Source organism: Anas platyrhynchos, chromosome 6, assembly GCF_047663525.1.
Source record: "Anas platyrhynchos isolate ZD024472 breed Pekin duck chromosome 6, IASCAAS_PekinDuck_T2T, whole genome shotgun sequence".
Lineage (NCBI taxonomy): Eukaryota > Metazoa > Chordata > Aves > Anseriformes > Anatidae > Anas > Anas platyrhynchos.
Window position 1 is genome coordinate 19,086,879 of NC_092592.1, and position 23,337 is coordinate 19,110,215.

The 23,337-nt window shown below is 36.6% G+C and overlaps 1 protein-coding gene across 1 annotated transcript in view; it reads right to left on the minus strand.

The window, feature by feature from the left end:
* ADK (adenosine kinase) overlaps positions 1-23,337 on the minus strand; it is a 278,665-nt gene that overhangs the window by 195,513 nt on the left and 59,815 nt on the right. Inside the window, exon 4 of the mRNA XM_027460598.3 lies at positions 10,371-10,449. Coding sequence (XP_027316399.1) covers positions 10,371-10,449 — 79 coding nt within the window. The remainder of the gene's footprint in view (positions 1-10,370; positions 10,450-23,337) is intronic.

A 23,337-nucleotide genomic window follows, 5' to 3' on the forward strand; every position in this document is an offset into this window, starting at 1 on the left:
AATTCAGAAGTGCAAAGTCTGACATATGTAAGCTGCTGAAAGAGAAAGGAATTGTTTTAAGCAATAAGCCTATGAAAATATCTAATAGATACTGAGAAAAGTTAAACTAGAACTTTCAAAGGAAAGCAATGAGTCTTCAAGTATAGTATGTTACTGCATATATAGTATGCATATATAATATGAACCTGCATAGAGTTAAGTAACAGTAAGATTTTCAGTGTCCTTTTTTGGGAAAATTGTACATTCCCAGAGTATTCTAGAGATGTGCAAGAAACCCCTGTAATTTGACATTTCCGATTATCTCCCCACTGTATCACATCACTTAATGTTAATTAATTGCTAAAGATGTAGTTATGTAACTTACTGAGCTGCTAAGGATAAAACAGCTCCTGAGCTTCCAAGACTAGAGTGGCATGCCAAATTAGTACCAGTGAAGCACAGGAATTTGCCCTCTCTTCTGAGACTGCCAGATATACATGTCTTTCTCCTTTCAGTGTCAGGTAACGGCTACAAATCAAGTAAACGTTATTCAACCATTAGTGCCATCAGCCAGTCATTGCATGGACAGTGTCACCACGTGAAAGGTTCTGAGCAGGTCATGTTGTCACTCAGAGTACAGAAAGGTTGGAAGGTTCACAGGATGGCACCCTTAGTCCCATAGATGTGGCTCTGTGATACCTCCTGCTGTTGATTTTTTCAGAATAAACCCCAACCGATTATTGTGTTACCTAAAAACATGTTTGTTTTCAGAATAAGCGTAGGTTATGGAATGTATTAATTCATCTCATTCTCATTTATAGCATGGCTCACAAGTTAGACGTGGCCTTTGCTAAAGAGAAAACAAAACCAATTAAGTTTTAGTCCACTCACTCAGCTGGATATTAGGTTAAATACAGAGCCCAGCTTCCCTGGTTGCTTTCGAAAAAAATAATTTTAATTCTTTTTTATAGCTCCAAAATATGGTGCTAACAAATCTAAACAGGCATAGAAACTGGATCCAGCAACAGGCAGCTGAAAACTGCTACCATGTACACAATGTCTTCCGATTCCATGTGGATGACTGATGTTTGATGACTCTGGAATACGGAAGCAGTTTTCAAACATTTAAATAAAATATAATCGTGGATGGATGAACAGAGGCCATGTGCACACTCCAAAGCTCAAACACAACAACAAGAGGAGAGTTTCAAGGTCCTATCTCACTAGACTTGAGGGGAAATGCGATTGCACAACTATTTACTGTTTTTCCAAAGTGATTTTTGATGTCTTACTAAGGAAAGACTCCCCATGGTTCTGTTGGTGCTGCTGGTGAGGGACATGACCTGAAGAAACAAGTCTATGTGTTTCAAACAGGTGAGTCCACGTGACCACTGGCCAGCCACTCAATTCTGTGCCCAAGCAGGACATTTATACTACAGTGCTTAACATTTACCATCTGTCTGCAAAGCCTGTTGTAGACTAACAATGGTATGACTGGAGCTGCCTCATTTTCAGTAGCACAAGTTTAGGCACCTTGCATTGAAGGGCTTTGAAAATGCCCCAAAGAGAAAGAAAAATGCCACAGGCTTTTTAGAACGTGGTTTTCTGACTATCCTACTATATGTTGACCTTACATTCACAGTCTACAAATGTGCACAAAGAGTTGTTGTACACAGTTATTACCTGCAAATCACCAATACCAGTATGCATGTGGGGGGGGGGGGGAAGTTTGCTATCTTTAACCTTGAAAAGTTAGGTCCTCCAGCACCGCATCATTTATTCCCAATACCTGGTCCAGGACCACAGAAACAATGTATGGGCTTCCTTCCTAAGTCCAAGAAAGCTTGAGAAGTACCCGGATTTCTAACCTGGGGAAAACTTGGCTTGGAACTTTACTGTGTTTGCCATAGTGCTAACATGGTTTTGTTGCTTTTTTGAATTGTTGCACGTAGCTCTGATTAAGGCTTTGAGACCAACTGAGGTACAGTGGAGAAAAGGGTTTAGTGGGGACTGTTAGCGTTAGGTCAGAGGTTGGACTCGACGATCTTGAGGTCTCTTCCAACCTAGAAATTCTGTGTGATTCTGTGATTCTGTAATCTTTTTGAAGTATGTAAATATTCCAGAATTTCTCTGGTATTTGTGGCCATCAGCTGAAGCATTACAACAAAATGACTCAAGCTTCCCAGTGTTACAATTCTGAAGGAGGAAGGCTGTTCTGTCAGAAGCACAGCCAGATCACTGCAGTGCTGTTACAGGCTATTTTGGAACTGCACATTAATTACAGCATGTTCTTAAAAGAAAAAATTAGTAAACTGATGTCACTGGCATGTGACACTGTCCACCACAACTCTAACCATGGGACACCGTCTTTGCAATAGTGGGAAGAGCTACTTTTCTATTTCCACAGAGACAGACTTATTCAAATGATTGTTTCTGTCACCACTGAGACATGTTTTGTTATTCCTTTACTAAGGAAAAACTCATGAAGACTGGCCACAGCATTGTGGCCAGATGCTTAAGAGGTTCAGTCTACTGGCTACTAGCACAAACTTTAGCAAAGCATATACAAGAAAAAATAGCAGCAAATCTCAACAATTTGTTTATTCTCCTTTCTCCTCAAGAGCTTTGCGAAAGTGCTATCTGACTGGAAGCCACGCTGTTGGTGTGTTATGCTGCAAGGCATAGCAGAGACACGCTGGAGCTGGCAGAGGAGGGAACACATCTCAGGATTGTTGTCTGGCAGAAAAGGTGAGACTATACCCTAAGTTTATTAAATCACAGAAAAGAAAAAAATGGTAGGGAACACTTTTTCATACTTCTTGAGAGCTGAATTGAACTATTGAAAATATTGGAAACACGTGTTTGCTGGGGCCACCAAGAGCATCTGAGTGGGAGGATGTAATGAAGTTGCTTAAGGAATATACAGAGCATGAGGCCAAAATGTACTCTCTGAGGAATTTAAGATTCTGACCCAAATGGTTCAAAAAGCAGGGCGCCTACCTCTCTATTCCACTATTCTAGAAACTGTTTTGAAGAAAGCCATTTGTGGTATCAGTATTTAAGCACACAATAAGCAGAACAGAGAACGTTTATAGTTGATAGCATGATGGGCTCCATAGCAGAATGATGGGTCACACAAGTTGTATCAACCTCAAAACACAATTGTAAAGGATGTTGGTGTGACTGCCCTGTTAACTTTTCTACTACCTCTCTTCCAGTTATGCATATTCAATACATTCTGAGAACTGCTCCTGAGCCAAACCTTTCCTCCTGCTCTGCCTCCTTATAATTAAATATAATTTAATTAATTTAATTAACTGTATAGAAGTGATACTGAAATTTTCACTAGCAAGGAAAAGATTAAATTCATTACAATTATATGCCTATTTATATAGAATTATAAGAAAGTGAGGAGAATCACTAAATGATTGAACACTGAAAAAGTAATGTGTTATGAACTTTGTAGAGTAGATACGGTAATAATGTTTATCCAAGGGTACTACCTTACAAATACATGCAAATTAATTTTAACCATATAGCCAACTACAGTGAAGCAAGTTATAAATTTTACAAAATTATGGTGTTATTAATATATATATATATATGAATGTATTTTTAAAAAGAAGTTATGCCTGCAAGTATTTTTATAGATAAATCTGTAGTTTTACAGACTATTTTTGGATTAAACACAACATGACCCAGTAGACACATACATTTAACATAAAATCAAAGTTTGGCTAATTACCCAAAGAACAAATAGTAAAAATTTAAAAAACATCTAACTCTTTAGCACATTACACATACTGTAAAAAAAGCATGAATCAGTTCATTTTTCAAAATTATATTTCTGAACTTATCGGTTTATTAGAATGCTAAAAAGCCCAATCACTTTAGATCAGCAATGCTAGATTGGGTTAGAAGCATAAAAGACGGGATGAAGTTGCAAGTCCTTGAAATATAGGCTGACAGTGGGTGTCATACTTCCCTTAACTACAGAATACAGTGGGACTCAAATGCTCAGAATAACTTACCATCATATGATTTCCTCTTATCATTATTGCTTATTTGATTAGTCATTTCAATCCACACATTATTCGGAGTAAAGGAACAGACTGTCATTTAAAACCAAGCTTTACTGACACATCTAACAACAGTATCTAGGCTTTTTGCAAAAGATGTTGTACAACCACAAAAGCTTACATTTGGATAGTGAGAGGCAGTGCGGAAAAAAACACCAAAAATCACTACTATTTGATATTATAAAAACATTTTTGTAAAGTCCCAAGAGTATCTATAAGAAACCTTCCAAGAATTATAAACTTATGTTTTTCCCTTATCTGCCAGTTCTACAAATTCAAACTGAAATGTGTCAAGCTATGTTCTTCCAAGTTCACCTGGCATCACTGGTAATAAAAATTGTATAATGAGAATTTCACAGTTCTTCTGAGAATGAATAAATGACAGAATATAGCTCTCTCTAATGGCTAAGTTAGATCCATTCTAACACTTCAGCAACAGCAGAAGTGTTAGAAAGAAAATAAGCTATTAAGAAACTGAGTGTAAACTAAGAGCACCCGTTCAGAGCAAGAAGAATATGACATTCTTTATATGCACTTTCAGAAAAACAAGAACAAAAACATGCTGTTTGTTGCCAAGGTTGTGTTGTTTAAAATCCAAGTTATAAAATGCTATCAAGTTATACTTGAAATCCAGCACTTGAGTTAGAAAGATAAAACTTCAAAGACTACTTATTCTAAGTTCAGCACTCCAAAATCAAAATAAACACTGATAAAAATCACGCAAATATGGCCTGGTCAGCAATAGCCTGCACGTGTGGACAGGGCATACATCTGCTTTAGATGCTTTAAAGTCATGAGCCCTATTAAAAGATTCAGATTTTTCCCCTTTCCAGATCAATGTCTGGTACTAGACAGGCACATAGTCTTAATTAAAATAACAGAAAGAAGCTGAGGAGTAGTAAGACACTGTATTCACATATCTGAATTTAGTTTGTTGGCAGAACTCTAAAACAATACATTATTTATGAACTGCATGCAGTTACATGTATGCATATTTTATAGATCTAATATAATGGATCCAATCATTTGGAGGGATTGCAAGAGCTCAGATTAAAGCAAGATGTCACATATCATATTGGATATAAAGCCAAAATTTAATGAGACAAGTAAAGGTCAGAGTAGCAGCACATTGCAGCTTCAACTTGATACCCCCATTCCTCCCTGTTCTTAAGTGTGCAACATAACTTTAACTTTAAACACAAAGCAAAACAAAAAGTCAAAATAAAAGAACAATTCCAATGCACAGATCAGCAAACCAAAGGTAAATTATGTTCTACTCCAAAAACGAAATGATTGCAATTCAGTTTATCATCTCTAGTCCTCATTTCACAAAGCACCATCAAGCAATTCAGTAAGTAATGCCCGAGTACTTCAATCCAGAGTTTGAAGTTACTAACACTCCCTAACAGTGAGCCAAGAAAAAAAAAAAAATCTCAACAACCATGCCTAACAGTAACGTAGTGCCTCCATTACCTGCATTTTTGTTGACAAGCTGGACTCCAACTGCTTTCTGTATTGTACTGCACACAGGAAAACCTTCTACCATTACCTCTCTTTCCCTCTCCCCGTTTTTTTATAGTCTGTCTGTTCTTGACTAAACTTTCTACTCAGTACTGAAGTCTTAAAGGAGAAGGTAATTCTTTCAAGACTACTTTTCCTTAAGGCCTTTGAATCCAATCTGTTCTGGTTACCTGTTCTTTTCCAGATGAACTAACTTAAATTAGCAAAGTATTAGCAAATTGCAGATGCAAGTGGACAATGGAAAGCACATTGGTAAGAAAGAAAAATGGCTGGGACAGTAAGAGACACAGAATAAGAGCAGCGTTGTGATTTTTATATTGTTTTTCTCCTTCCAGATTATTTTCCATCCTCTTGACCCATTTTGTCTTTTCCCTCACACACTTTTCTTTTTCCGTTTTCCTCACTTTTTTCTGTCGGTATTCTTCTCATGTAAATTCATATTTTGAAGACATAATTTCAGGTTTGTTTAAAACTCATTAAGGAATGAGAAAACTCAAATCTCAGTTATCTTTTCCATTTTTATGCCTATTACGGTCATTTCTAGAATACTCTCTCATTCATAACTTCACTTTGGTCAAGCCAAAATCACTTTGACCTCCTCACTCTTCTGAAGATCAACATATGTTCAACCAAGATTGATAGCCCTGAAGACTTGAATATAAACATCCTATCTCAGTGGCTTTATTAGCGTACTTCTTAGGTCTTCCCTTTCACCATTTTCAGGGATTAAAACATATAAATATTGTACCTATGAAAACACTTATACAATACACTACACAAAGAAATAAGAGTGATACTTCAGGGTTTCTGTTCCTTATTCCATCCCTATGACCATTATTTTTCATCTCCTCAATTTATAAATCAGTGTTCTGGACCTCTTTTGCAAGAAAATTGTTTTTTATTTGCTCCTTCCTTTTCTTTTTACAGAGCTTTCACCCTCCCTGATAGTTGTTTCTTTCTGCTTGCATTACATGTTCAGAAATCTGTGTCATCCACAGCACTTCAGAAGCACTTCTTCAACAATCATAGAATCACAGAATCATCGAATCATTAAGGTTGGAAAAGACCTCAAAGATCATATGGTCCAACCATCCCCCTACTACCATTGTCAACCACTAATCCATGTCCCTAGGCATCCTTTCTGTTGTCCTTACCACATCTAGACCTTTTTCTTCTTTAAACCTGCCAATAAACCCTGTTCCCACAATGCACACTTAGGGCAAGGCGCAATCAGCTTTTTGATTCTCACAAACCTCCAACCATACCTTGATTCTGCAGCATGCCATACATTTAAAGTCTGTCCTACAGCAAGACAATATTGAAGAAAATTACCAAAATTCCCTTTAGTACCTTACCTGCCAAAATCTGTCTTTAAGGCTGCACACATTAGATCTTTCATTTCTGTTAAGTTGCCAGAAAATTCTAATTAATTCTGCTCTTCACAGCTTGACTGCAGTTCTGGTTAATTCTTTGTATACTTTTACAATCTTCATTTCCACTATATTTGCTGCTTTAAACCTTTAGTTCCAAAACCCATGATTTAAGCCTCATTTTCTTTCCAGTTTTCTTCATAGCTCAGAGCTTCTTCCTATCGCCTCTTTCTGTACTTACCATCTCAAATTTCTCACACACAATAAATACAGTACATCTACGACTACTTTTTCTTTCTTTTTTTTTAAAAAAAAAAAAAAGTCGTCTTATCCTTCTCAGGAATATTCTCCTCAGTGAAATCTACTCAACAAAGAGTATTCCTATCTTTACAGGCATGACAAAAAAATACATTGAAAGAAATATCCAAAATATATGAGAACGTTTAACAGAAGTGATAATCACCATACATCATGTAAGCATGCTTATGGACAGTTTCATTTTTCCTTTTGCAACAAATACTTTAAGTTTGCCCACTCATTCTGCCTTTGGGTATTTTGGTTTCAGCATAGTGCTGCTTTTCTTACTCTTAAAGAAGCAGATAATTTGAAACAAACACCTCAATGGCCCCCATTCATTAGCTGCTTCTTAAGTTTTTCCCCTTTTCTATTCCAAACACTTAATTAACTGTTGTCCAATTTTCCTACTACAGTCCTTAATACACTATTCCCACTCAGAAACAAACTTCTAAAAAAAGCAGTTGCCAGACTTCAGAGGCTGTTTGCTCATTACCAACCATTGTACTCAAACTGTTGTATTCCACTGCAGTCAGTTTTCCAATGATGCTTTCCTTCAACATGCTCTTATTCTTACCAACTTAAAAACTCTCAAACAAAATTTCAAGTTTTTATCTCATTTTTTTATTATTTTTTTCCCCCAAAGGTATACCTACAAGGTAAAACAAGCTGAAAAGTTTTAATAAGAGTTTTATTCTTGGTATTTCTTCCCTGCTTATGTTCTTGGAGAGAACCTACATTCACTTTGAGTGTTCAGAGCTCTGAACTTATTTATTGGCCCCTTACTTCTCAACCAGCACTCAGGCTTCTTGAATCAGTCTTTGCTTTCTCCTGCTGTAAAATATAAAAATATATTTGCAGCAATACTAACTGGAATATGAAATATAAAAAAATATTCCAATTAATATTGCTGAAAAAAGTCTCCCAGAATTTCTAGTTTTAATTTTTGGTTTACGTTTAAACTTTTCCCCTCATCCTCAAGTTTCTTCTTCTGCCAAAGCTTACAGAATAACAGCTTCTTTTAAGATTTCCAGAATTCCTTTTTCTCTCTCTCACCCTCCCATCCCTCATTTTAAAGCCTTTTAGTGATGTTATGTTATTCATGCACAACTGTTTGAAGTTTCAATCTTACTTGAAACAAAAACTAGGAGATGACAACCCTTCTGGAGACAAATTCAATTCCAGATGGCAACTGGAGCTGAATGAGGCTCCCAACTCAGAGCCAAGGTAAAGGGATAAAGCTCACTGACAAAAACTCATCAGCATAAGAAAGGAGTATTGACATATAAACTTCTATGTTTCACTGCTTTAAATCTTTTTTCTTTTTTCCATTCACACTATACAGATTCTGTGCACTTCCTAGTGTAATTATTGAACACCTTGACTGCTACACTAAAAGGCAGTTAGGTATTTAAACAGTTTAGAAATAGATTAGCTGAGGTCAAATAGGTCATTTCAAAGAGAAATGGAAATGAAATCCTAGGCTCTTTGAACACTTCAAAGTTAGCAATTCTGAATTTACCATGTGCGTGTGCTTCTTCTAAGCCTCTGCAATCTAGAAGTAAGAATTTCGTGACTGTACTAGTAGTTGCAGAACTCCCTCCAAAAAGTTGACCTCTACTCACCTGTCATGGAAGAGATTGGTTGACCAATGGGTCAAGCAACAGTTTACTGACACAGAATTCAATTAATTACTTGGTTAGAGCTCTTCTGATACAGTTTTGTGTTGCTGTTTTTTAAAATATCAGAAGCAAAATTGGCTTGATGACAGAGTAGCAAAGTAAAAAGCTGTGAAAGCCGTCTGCATTTAAAAAGAATTGCCATTTCAGAATTACAATTCTATATACAATCAAGTGCATACAATTTAGATTTACCTCTATTGAGAAAATTTTTCTCTACAGAAACATTTGACAAGACATTTAGGGTTTATAAACATGAAGACCTCAGTAAAAGACCAGCCATATTTCCTCATAGAAGCCAGCCACGGTAGGTGCATTGGGAACACATTTAAAGGATCACTCTGTTTTCTTCATAACCTTCCCACCCCACACGCACATTAAAGTACCAGCCATAAGCAAGTATCAGACAATTTTGGTAGTTTGAGTCCAACTCTGAAATAATAAAAGCAGCAACTACTTGGACAAAGAAGCAGCAACCACTAGTATAACATTTTTTTCCTTTTTATTGGTGGTGGTGGGGAACCTTTGTTAATTCATAACTTAATTTCTACCAAATGTTCATTTAATGTTATCTGGCAGTAAGTTTTAATTATATAGGAAGTGTGGAAGTTAATAAGCCAGGATCATTAACAAAAAGGTTATAAATATAGTTTGTATATTTTTAATTATAGGATTTGTACATCTATCACACAATCTAAAAATATACACACGAGTATGTACTTTTTATACTTCTACACAAGTTTATATTTCTTTACAAGTATTTTGACAAAAGGCATGTTTTACTTGTAAAAAAAATCTAACTACACCTCAAACCCAATTCATCATTACTGCTCTTCATCATACTAGCCAGAAAAAATATCCTTTTATAAAAGAAGCTTTGCCTTTCAATCCTTTATGGACAAGCTTCCAAGTTCCTACAGGATAAATGTGATTAGCATCACAGAACAAGCAGGTCCCTTTTAGCCAACCTCAAATTTATATCTAGTTGCTTGCGGACTCATTCTGGCCCGTGACAGAAACCTCCACGGACAGTGATCAAAGCCTTTGCTAAGCAAACTGTGTTTAGCCATTCCCCTTGCACTTTTTTTCTTTACCATGGGAGGACTCCTCACTGCACCTAGGGACCTTGTCCTTGCCTCTTTGCTCTTTTGCTGTACATCTATGAGAAAGGCCTGGCTTAATCTCCCTTAAAAGCCTTCCTCCCCCCCTCCCCTTACCCTTTTAGGCAAATTACGCTTGTAACTGCAACCTTACCAAAAACTATGTGAAAAGAAAGAAGAGTAAAACTTCGAAATTGATCATGTGAACGATATACCAAAAAACATACTCTGGGAAACACAATCACGCAAATACATTGAGTAGCACTCATTATTCATAGGAGACAGCACAGAGCATCAAGTTAATTCCAACTCAATATTTGAAATAATTATTTTTAAGGAAAAACAAACCTGGGCCACTTTAACAGAATTCTGAGTAGAGCCACCAGCGTGATATTCTACTTTGAACTTTTTCACAAGTTCTTCAAATCTGTAAAAAAAAAAAAAAAAAAAAAAAAGGGGGAAAAAGGGGAGAGGGGGAGTTAAACACTACAAGTTATTTTGCAATAGAAAATACAAAGAGCAAAAGATGATATCATGTTATTTGCAAACAAGAAATTCAGATCCATTAGCTGTTACACCTAGTGCAAGCTGGGAACATTATCTAGACTTGGTGCAAATAGGAAAGCAGCATGCAACGGACCTGAGTCCTTTACCTTAAGGTTGCAATTAGATTAAATAACTGAAACATACATTATCTGAAGCAAAAGTGTGATTGTAATGAACTTTTAAATTTACAAAAATATATGCTTGAATAAAGGAATATTGCGAAACAAGGACATTTAGGTACTCATCCCATCACGTGAACCTAGAAACAATGTGATGTTAAGTGAGAAGAAAACAACTGTGCTCTGTGTTTCAAGTTTTCATGTGAAATACTGCGTTTTGACAGGTGAAGGACTTCTGTGAACAAATCTAGCATTCTGTTGGAAAAGACAAGCATCTCCTGATGAGCTTTCAAATTTTCAAGTCATACTGCTGCTATGAAAGCATTGCATTTTCTGGTAGCATCTTATTAGGTTTGAACAATAGAAGAAAACTTTAACTTTTCAGGAAAATATCTACCCTCGTATTTCAGATCAAACTTAAGGGTTAAGACCACCCAAATAAAATTCGATCAGACACCTCCTTGCCTAAGATACATTTTGCATTTCAGATGACAGTATCTTGAGAATCAGATCACTGTATCCTGAGAATAAGCCTTTTCTCTAGTCACAGCCTACAGAAAAGACAACTGTCACAGGAAAGGAAACCAGAATAAAAAAAGTTGGAGAGACTGCAAGGAAGCTGAGCACAAATACCACATCATGCCTTTAAGTTCCAAGCATGCTTCAAAATGAATGGATTAAGTAACAGGATTGACAACCTCAGAAGACATTAGACTCAGGAGGAAGTACTCCTGCAGGGTAACTAAAAGGTTTACTGTAAAAATTTGTTTGCACACTTGAGGGTCAAAATGACCTTCACATCAACCTTAATTAATAGTATAGTTTTTTCCTTAAAGTCCTTTAACACTAGATGCTTAACTTTAACAATGAAGTTTGCCCAGTTAGGTAAACTAATGTATTTCAACATCGTTTATTGCATTTAACTCTAGCATGTCTTAAAACAATGACATCTTTATTTCAGACACAGTAAAATTGAATACTACCTGCTAACCCTAGTTCTCCTCCCCACAGCCTGAAAAACCTTATAGCATCTGAACAATGGCTCTGGGGACAGACTTGTCAAATAATGACTTAATTTAAAGGGTTTTGATTTTCAGTACCATATTACTCATAAGAGCATTTTTATTTCTACAATACTTCCTATTTACAATGTTTGAATAATGAGCCTCTCACCCTAGCAAACTACCGATGGGCAGGCAATTAGAAAGAACCAAGAATTAAATTACTACATATGCTTTTCACAGTTATCCACACTACTAATTATCCACCAATTCTATGTCAAGCAATTGAAACCTCAAATGATAGCAAGTAGCTGAGAAGGGGGAAAATAACAAAAACAACAAGTCTCATAACAATTGCTTCTCAATGACATACAAACCATCATGAACCAATTAAGTATTTTGACAGTATTTTTTCTTAAATTTAATTGACCTTTTCAACCAATTTGAGTGTATGCTGTCCAAATCCCATGGTTACTTTTGCATTTTTATTTATCGACAAGCATGCTAATTAGTACTTTAAATCCTTTACCTAAAGACATCTAATGTTTTCATGTCTGTACTATTTAGTGGCACATTAAACTTATAGGCTTAGTATACTCGAATGAATGACATACAACAGAAGCTCTAAATTTACATCTTTGTATTTAAACATTTCATTTTGCAGTTTGAAGAAGCATCGAAATAAATAAATGATATCTGGAAGAAAACGATTGAAAGAAATCGCCTTGCAATAGTGTTCTTAATGCCAAGATTTCAAGGTGACAGGTATATGATCAAAGAAGCAACTTCAACAAATTATTTTACAGTTATTAACAGACTTAGAAAAGCAAAAAATGACCGGTGGCTTCTGCTATTTCAGACTTAATGTTAAAAGGCCTAACTCTGTTTCTTTGAATTAATATAGTAACTCAACACCTCTAAAGAGCCATTATATAAAATGGAACAGGGTTCATAAAAATGCAAGAAAAGTACTTTTGCTGATCATTTGCTATGACCTATCAAAAGGACAATATAAATGGTGTTGTTTCAATCCACAAGAGGCTGATAACCAAGTCATATCACATATGACCTCAAAATTAAGACTGCCAATAGCTTTTTATCTTAAGTATATGAAAATTTTCACATTTTTCAAAATGTCAGTAGCTGGCACAGGAAGCGTGGGAAAACTGACTTTGCCATTATCTGCTGTATGTCTGACCTGCAAAGACAAGACTGTGTCACACCAGCATGCTTCAGAAACATGGTATTTGCTTTTATAAATTTCTCTGTTTTAAGGAAGGAGGTTCAACTGGAGGAACTTCTGAGGCCTGTGAATGGTAAACAGAGCTTGCGTGTGTGCTTCAGGAATAAGCCGTTATCACACGTAGGATAATTCAAGAAAATTAGAACCTTATGAGCTAGACTGAATAATATTTTTGTTTCGTGCCCTACAACTGTTGGTCTTTCTGAATATTTCTTAAGGCTCTGCTATATCTGAGGACTGTGACCTTTCGCCTGACCTAGCAACATACCGTAACCTTAAATAACAGAATAATAAATCCCGCCATCAGCACCATAGAGGGGGCCCCTGTTTTTGGATGTGTTGACCACATTACAGCATACTTTAACAAAAACAAGTTTACGTTTGCAACAGCATGTGTTTTCAGCTGTGATACTGTTGATCAACTCTAGCACTGACTAAGGAGGATATGTTAATGTTTTGCTCAATTACACTAGAGACAATAGCACTTCTGTCAGTTGCTCCCTCCCCCTTTTAAAAGAAAAAAAAAAAAAAGATTGACTCCTTGAACTTGATGCTGAAAGGTGAGCCTTTTCAGTAACCTGACTTCTGAGAGCGCTAATGCCTACGAAAAGTACAGGAAGGCAACTAAAGAAGCTGTTATATATAAAAAATAAATCAGCAAGAATAGAAACAAGTTGGTTTTGTTTTTTTAAAACAAGTTACACCTCCTTACACTACAGGAGATGGAGGTTATTTCTAGAAGGCATCGATGGCTCTTATAGATGCCATATTGTGGCTTCAACCAAACCAGAGCCAGCTGTTAGGGCATCGCCCCAGCGAGTCCTCCTTCTTCCCTCCTTTTTCATCGCCGCTGACAGTTTCACCACCCTGCCCATCATTCGCAACATCCCTCTCCATCTCTCTGTGTCCTCTTCCCAAACCTGCTATTCCTTCTAGCATTTCTTCAGATGCAGCATTTCATTTCTCATACTCAAAAACTTGCTTATCTCTGTATCTAACTGCTTCAGACCACAATGTTCCTGTGTGGTGGCTCTCTCTTTACAGAATCACAGAATTTCTAGGTTGGAAGAGACCTCAAGATCATCGAGTCCAACCTCTGACCTAACACTAACAGTCCCCACTAAACCATATCCCTAAGCTCTACATCTAAACATCTTTTAAAGACTTCCAGGGATGGTGACTCCACCACTTCCCTGGGCAGCCTGTTCCAGTGTCTAACAACCCTTTTGGTAAAGAAGTTCTTCCTAACATCCAACCTAAAACTCCCCTGGTGCAACTTTAGCCCATTCCCCCTCGTCCTGTCACCAGGCACGTGGGAGAACAGGCCAACCCCCACCTCACTACAGCCTCCTTTAAGGTACCTGTAGAGAGCAATAAGGTCGTCCCTGAGCCTCCTTTTCTCCAGGCTGAACAAGCCCAGCTCCCTCAGCCGCTCCTCGTAGGACTTGTTCTCCAGGAACCCCTCTCCTAGCCCCCCTTCTCAGCCCCTTGAAGCAGAAGCAGCCCCAAGGCCCCGCAGAGCATTACAGCACTCCATGCACCAGCCTTCGTTCTGCACGTTCACATCTACTACAGCCCCGGGGCGCAAAGCAGTCAATACAAATGCCTTTTCTCTCAGTAACCCATCATACCATCCAAGGTCCAGTTACTAGTATTTTCTGTGAATATTAGCCCACCTACTTTAAATCTTCCTTCAGATCACCTTTCACCACAACGTCTACAAAAGTCATCACCAAGGCTGGGTGAATTCCTGAGGCTATTCTACAGCCTAATGACTGGCGATCCTCTCCTGGGTCGATACCCATCTCTTGTGGCTTGCTTCATACACAGAGTCCAAAGCTGTTTTGAGCTCGGACTGTTTGCTTGTTCTATGCTACATGACGACAAACAGTCTTGTTTGGTTCACCATGCTTTCAAAACCAAGCTGGTAATAAAAATAAGCACATTAAACACACCCTATAGCCGAACGCAGACAACCTTAGGAAATGGAGTGAAAATTAACAGCCTTACCTTTTTTATTTATTTATTTTATTTTTAGACATACTAGTCTACAAAGCAACTCTTTCTCAAGAATTAAATGGCCAGAGATTGCCAAAATTTAACTGCCAGACCTCTGGGAATAACACTTCTGATGCATATGTCAGCAGCTAGCTATCTGCAAGAGGTAGACAAATGTAAGCTCTTGTTTTTCCACTGCAGTATGCTGCCCTGGATATCTTTTGATAGATCATCTTATTTCCCAAGATATAGACAATAGCATACATCAGCAGAAAAAATCAGCTAACAAAAAAAAAAAAAAAAAACATCCAGAAAAGAGGGAAAATTAATTTTTGCCCTTTTTGCTTCTGTCTGCCAGATAACATGAACATAAGGAAAAAAATGGTTATTTTTAATAATGCTAATACAGTATTTCCAGTGGGTTGTATATTTTTGTTTGGTACTAGAAAAGCCTTCAAAAACATTAAGATGGAAATCTCTCAAGTAATCAAGCAAAGGCTGCAAGTTGCATATAACTCTTATTTCTTTGGAGGTAAGTTGGGACTTGGGAGAAAAGCTTTGCCAATACCTCTAGAGAGGAAGGTAGTCTAGGATTTGGTTTACTTTCAAGCTATTGGATGAATTTTAATTAGATTTTAATTAAAAATCATAATTAATGGTGATTTTGACACATTTCCCAGATACTTATTTTTAGTTGCAAGAAGAGGTCATATTAAGATATGTCTGTAGCTGAAGTGTTCAGCTGTGAGGAGAACCAGACTAATACGCTGACAACTAGATGTTTGATCCTTTTAATTGCATTTTTTTAAAAATCTACTTAAATCTTCACATTAAGTAACCTGTGACAGAATGTCTACGAAATCACTTCATAAATTAAGAAAGAATTATGTGAGCGAACATCATGCTATACAACCTGCTTTCATAATACTAAAAGACCAGTAAAACTACATAAGAAGTTCCAAATATATATACATTTATTTTTATTTTTTTTAAGAAAGTCTCCAAGAAATAACACAACAACTACACAATGCCAAACCTGCAACCTGATTGCTTTGCAGGGCACGGCAGAGGTAGTTACACATACATCTGGACAAGCCTGTCGTCTGTCACATTCTCCGTTTCATCAGAGCCTGGGCCAGTGCCAGCACGATGCAGGCAGCCCCATCACCAGGCAGATGGGGCACACGTTGTAGCAAGGCAGATACAACAAGACAGCTCCGGTCGGCATTCGTAGGCATACTCAAGCCCTCATAATTTGATCCTAAGTGAAATTTAATTCTCGTTTAAGGAAGAGGTCTACTCTCAAGATTCAAACACTGTATCTAAATCACAAAAGACTGAATTTTTTAAACAGAGAATACTGCAGGACAAATACTGTGGGTAAGAAGAAATGCAGTTCATACTTTAAAGAGCGTGCCTAATTTCTCTTAATTGTACGACTCAACATTCTAAGTTTGAATCCTATATAGGACATATATATATATATATGTATGTATGAATTATTTCATCCCTAGTCTTTGACAAATAGCCTGTTAAGATTGAGATGCAGATATAATTGGTTGTTCTGGCTTAAAATTGGGCCTGAAAGAACCAAAACATTACCTTTAAGAAATGAGGTACAATCACAGAGGTACATGGGAAAGCTTTCTAACAGCTGCTTGGCAATGACTGACTTTACCCAGACCCAGTTCTTCTCCTTATTAGCTTGGCAAAGAATTAAAGAGTTCAGGACTGGGTAGGGGAGTAGAGGAGAAGAATGAAACATGCTAAAAAGGAAGCATTGGAGACAGGTTAGCACCATGGGCATACTACAACAGAAAGCTAATGTGTTACGAGTACGATTGCTACAATTCAGTATAGCAGATTATCATATTTTTCTCCTATATTTACAAAAGTTCAGAGAACAGTGACTCTTCATGGAATTATTTACTGTTGCAAACTAGAATTTCACATAAAGTATTTTCCTAATCACCTCATCCAAACAAACAGCAAATGAAAAAAGCCAGTAATTCCAACCAGGTTAGGATTATGAGTACCAAATGTTAATATATGAAAGAAGAAAAAAATGCATAGGCAAATTGCAAGATTCATAGCTTTGAAATATTTTACCACAAATGTTAGTGAGGTTGAAAAAAATGCACTTAAATGTCAGTTTGATAAAAGCCAAAAGAACATTTTCCACATGTGTTTGCATTTAGGCATATTGAAACAAGATGGAAAAAGTAACAGTCATTCAAACGTAAGGTTAAAACATCAGCTCTTAAGGATCATGATTTAAAGACATTTCTCAAAGTATTTTTTTTCCTTTTCTCAGCAAAGAGTCAGGCAAATTTATGCAAGTGTTCGTGAAAAGACCCTCTTATTCCAGATTATCTGGATATCTTCCCTCTACATTATCTCAAAAACGTACATGATTATACCCAGAAGCATCAGCCACCACAAGGCAAGTTTTACTGGTGATATTTTGAAACACTGCAGGAAAATGAAAAGAAAAACTATACCTCTAAATTATTAAAAAATTAAATTTCTAAATGTTGCTGAACACCACAGATATGTTTACACAGAGTTCAATCACAAAACTTAAAATATGTCTATTATATGTGATTATTTTAAGTATGTGTCAAAGAATTTTGACTAAACTTTCCCTCTATTAGCTTCTAATCACAATGTTTAAAGAAAAGTTTCAAGCTGAACACAGGTAACCAGAAATACTGTCAAAGAATTTCCATCAATTCAGTAATTCACTAGAAGTTAATGTGTTTTCCCCTCCCTACTCCATTTTTGAAAGACCTTCCAGCGATCAGCCAGGACTCCAAAATCTTGTAGGTACATCCCTGGATCCACACCACGGCATTGTTACAGAACACATCGTTACAGAACACTGTAGCCAGAAACAGCTCCTTGCCCTTATACGTAAGCACTGAGGGTCAAAAAACATTTCAGGCAAGGCAAAGTATGTAGCATTTACCTCCGTCATCCTTGGATGCACCAGATTATGTTCTGGAGCACTACGGAACAAGGTCATTTCCTTTGTTATTTCTTGGCTCTATTACAAAAACATTTACACTTGCTCCTGATGTTCCCTGTATACTTTTCTAAGATTGTATGCATTCATACTGCTTTGAAAAAAAAATGTATCATTTTGTTTGATTCTTTTAAGTGTTATGGGAAGAATACATGCTTTTTGAGACCTGCCTGTAAAGTCTTCATGTCCCAATTTCCTTGCTAACTAACCAAAGGAAGGGAAAGCTGTTTATCAAATTAGAAAGTGGCATATTCCTTCATCCTTTAAATAGCAATAACTTCGTCTGTCCTACATTAAAAATGCAGGAAGACAAGCAACGCAAAGCTTTTGAAAATAAGACTACATTTACAAAATTAAAAGCAATTTAAAGAACATAAACCTAATTATGCAACAATCACATGAGACCACAGTAGACACTTCCCACTTGGCACAGTAGAGACCAGGTGTTAACTGTCAATAAATCTTTAGTGAATGTTAATTGAAACTGCTGCTTCACAAGCATCAACTTACCCCAGCTCACATCAAAGTGAAAATTTGTTTAACTTAACAGAAAATTTACCAAGAATATTTTAATATTAAAAGTATTCAGTCAAACAAGAGACCTTAAACCTTATCTTTGCTACAATTTAGGCTATCTAAAGCTGCAGTGCAAATCATACTATGCTGCCTATAAAGAGAAGACAAAAAGATGTGTGCACATGTACACTTGGGAGAGAGAAATATTTTACTATAGCAATGCAGTAACTTCGTAATTTGTATTTTTATCTATAAATACATCACAACAGTAAAAATGTTAACCAAGTTGCAAAGTCTGGGTTTTAATTCAGAGTCGATAAAATATCAAAGTTTTGCAAGCAGAGCTGTTCCAAGAACAAATTATAAACTAATTGCTTCCATACATCTCCCAGATTAAGAAATATTTGTCTAAGTAATATTCTCTTTCTACTAACACTAAGTTCAAAACAATAGTGAAAGTTGCTAACCACAATCTAAATCAATTTTATGTTTTTACAATATAAATGTTCCATGTCAATTCAGCTACAGTACTAAAATATCTATTTTTCTTCACCCCCTGTGCTATTTTCAATTACTTTAAATTAGGTATCCAGTGAGTATATTTAAACCAAGAAAACATTAGGAAAACATCAGAATATTTCAGTAGTTCAAGATGACACTATACATTCACTCTAAGCTATTAGCATGCAGTGAACTATAGTAATTGTCCTCAGGAACAAGCTCGAAGATGACCCCAGAAAATCTTACTTTGAGCACAACCAAATAGTAAATGCCAAGTAAGATTTCTGTTTTCATTCTCTTTGACCTTACTTTCTCTCAGTGCTGCTCTGCCTTGAATATTCCTTAGGACAGTCACCTACTGATAGCAGGCAATAGCACCAATTTAACTCAAAAACACAGGCAGTATTTATTACCTCAAGCATGTACTCATACTCTCCGAACACGTTTCCTTTCTGTACGCTTTTGATAAGCATATAATCACATGTCCAAATCTTCACTTCCATTAGGATGCACTACAGAAGGAATCAACTATTTATTGTCAATATCTTAAGCACTTTGTCGGAAGAACTGTTTGGAAGGACAAACATGTAAATAAGTTGCTTTCACTTTTGGAGAAGACAAAAACCTGCCTCTCCTACAAGCCAGGAGAACTTGTGCTGGTGGGATGACATCTGAGGACTGGCTACACAGAAAAGAGCACGCATCAATTGCCTGCTGGGGAGGCAAGTAAGGGAGAACCTACAGTGCCAGCGTGTGTACTCAAAGTAGCTGTAAGCAAATCAGTTGAGGGTCTGGAAGCAGTCTAGCCACAGCAGCCTGGAGTTCACGAAGGTTAATTCTTCCTGCTAAAACACGGGGTCACTTTTCCCACACAGAGTTCCACACAGCTGCAGTTAAACCAACTCCGATATTCGTGCGAGCTTACTTAAAGCTATCACAAGTGCTTTTACCACAACACTATTGCCTGCAATGTAGATGTATGCCAATTTTCTAAAACATGAAATATTTATCTTGACTAACCCAGTGTAAGCCCTGTGGGCTGTTTAGTAGCAGTAGTATTCTGATAATATCACAATCATTAGACTTAATTGGATAAAACATTTTCTACAATGATCACAGCAATATGAGAAAGATGGGTTAAAACAGTATAGGCTGAAAGCCCAAGAGATGCTAATAATGCAAAGATATTTCTCTGAATAACATAAGATATAAGGTCACCTTTTATCTCAATACTCTGTTGATAATGAAAAAGCAAAGCCAAACCACTAAATAATCAATGGAGAATAAAAATTACTGGATCTAAAGGAAACAGCTGTTGCCATCAAAACACAAAGCCTTTTCACACATGTAACGTGCCTTATAAAAGGAAGATGTGTAAACAAAATGAAGGTAAACATATAGACTGTAAGTAGCATTAGAGGTACCAAAGGTGACAAGAGGACTTGACACTGAAGCTGCTCCTTAAATTATTTCCTTTATAGCATAGGTGTTTTTTTTTTTTTTTTTTTATTTATTTTTCCTTTAGGTTTATGTCTTTACATAGCTTTCTTTTAAATGGATCATTTGCACTACTGAATTCTGGAATTTCAATAAGGGAGAAAAAGGAAGCAACTGGATTAACAACTTTGATAATTACCCTTACATTAAGCTTTCTACTTGAGTGGTGATATTTTCATACATGAAACAAATCCTCCTGTGCTGTATCAACAGAACACCTTCGTATTTGGAGAGAAGAGGAAAGACTATGCAACATGCATCAAGTGAAAGACTAGGAAATATGCAAAGAAAAAAATAATATATATATATATATTCTTCAGCAGGAACCAAACAGCGATGCTGGATAATCCTTAGAAATAATATACTGAATATTGATAAATCTGGGCCCCTCTCAAGTACACAAGCCTTATATAAGGCTTTATATAACAAGAATCAACTAGATAACATTCAGATTTCATGAAATAAACTATATCTCGAATTAGGAAGCAAATAGGTATTTTTCTATAAAAGGTGATTGCCTTCAATTAACCTTTTTTTCTAAAAAAATAGGTTCTTTATCGATATTCTAGTATTTGAGATTTTCATATACATTGCAATTTAATAATAATAATAAAGCACATGCTTATTCTAATATGGAGGTAATAAGTCTCAATTTCAACATATTTTCAAGTTGAAGCTTTAGTTACTTGACAATATCTCCTGCAGAGATTAGCCTATTATTATTTGCTACAGACCCTCTCAGAAAGCAAGAAGCCCATTTTCTCCAGATGACTCATTAACAAGCACGACAGAATGAAGTGTTCCAGCCTGAAATGCCAGCAGCTAAAAATAACTCATCCCACAGCCTATGACAATTCAGTCCAGCTCTTCACTCTATAGGCACAATCTCAGAGGGTCACCTTTTGGAAAAAAATTAGCATATGAAATGAACAGGGGAAAAAAAAAATATAAGTCACAAGTTACAAAAAAGCTGCAGGGGAATAGTACTGCATAAATCATTTCCAAAAGCAGTGTTCCAAACAGCACTAAAAGACTAATTCCACAGCAGAACAATAATAATTCACGGACTGAAAGGAACAACCCAAACATTTGACCCAAATATGACAACCCTCTGATAAACCAGTGATTTCAGCTTCCCCCATCTGTGTATATACCCTGCCACTCTAAGCAGGAACAAAGCACATTTAGTGATACCCTGTATTGCTCTTCCTGCTATTATTAAGGAGCTTGTGGTCAGCTATTAAGTTTCACAGAATCACACCAGCTCCCGTTGAACAATATTTCTAAAAAGCAGCAGTTCATCGAAGTAGTTGTGCATGAAAGAATTTCTCTCCCACCTCCCAAGGGGGATGGAATAAATGAGGAATAAACTTTCCTTACCCTAAACCCTGCAAAAAATTAATTACCCTGTGTTTATGAAGTATCAAAATATATTGTTAAGATGGAGAATTGGGAACCCAGCTGTTACCAAACACTGAGGTTTCACTTCTATGTCTGGAAAGCTACTGGAACAAAGCACCAGTGCATAAGCACCTGGTACGTAACTGTCACACAGCAACCATTAATTTCATATCAACATTTTCTTTACAAACAAATTTGCATTTCCTTCTTCAGCAAGATAACTGACCTAGTATAGAACAGAGAAAAGACAACACAATATACCTAACTTAAAAATCCTTGACGTTTTCTCACATGACATTTTCATAAACAAATGAGAGAAACGTGAAACGAAACTACGCATTTTTAAGTTGTGACACCACTAACTGAAAAGCATCAGCTAAAGTTATAATTTTATACAGAATCGAATTTCATCTCAGTCTTGGTCCAGAGGTGATTACCGTGTGCTGTTCTACAATCAGTTTTTATTGAACAGTCAGGTCAAAACATGTAAACTTGACTAAACCTAAACAGCTGCAAAAAATCACTTTGTCCATTGTTCACAGTACAATTAAAATGTATCAAAATCTTCTAAGACGAGAGTTCATGCGGACTAGCACTGATGAAGCAGAAATGTAAGATACAGGGACCAAACAGGAAATAACTGGGATGAGGCAGCAGCACTGGAGGGCTGGCGCAGAGAAGAATCTGAAGTTAACAGGCTTCAAAACATAAAAATCAGTCAGTAACACTGCAGCAGCTGGGGGAGCTGCAGGAGCAGGAGGATGTATATTCTCCTATAATATAGTAGTAAGGATGAGATTTGTTAGATGTAAGGAAAGAGTACTCTTTCCTACTTAGTAGTAATAAAGATCTCAACTGTCAAGTCCAATTTTGGCAACCTACTTGGAGATGAAAAGCAGTTTAGAGAGTTAAATGGAAGGAAAGTAGAATAAGAGATTATAACGTGACATGTAAGAAAAGATCGAAGAAACCGAGTTAAGTTCAGAAAAGAAATGTTTAGAAACACAATGGATAAATGAATAATGAGTCTTAAAGAAATCAAAGAACTATTTTTCATACCTCTGCAGGGTACGAAGGCAGGCCCTGCAGGAATGAGCTTAAAAGTAAGACTCAGATGACCCATTACAGAAAGCTAACCACATGTAGGAAGACACCCCACGTATGAGGGAGAAGCTTTCACTCACATTTTGAGAACAGTTGGACAAACTTACTATGGCTATTCCAGCTATATATGCTTACCTTGTTGCTATAGAATGGACTCAAGGCTCATACCAGCCCTCTGTTTCTATAATTAACGATACAGGAGAGAACATTTCTTCAGTTTCCTTATCTCTAGGTTGAGCATTCCTTTAATCTTCAACATGTAACACCACAAAACTCCCACAAGAAAGAAACCAACACAGAAGACTACAGCAAAGGAGCTCACCACATTGCATTTGAAGAATGCAAGTCAACAGCTCATTCCATT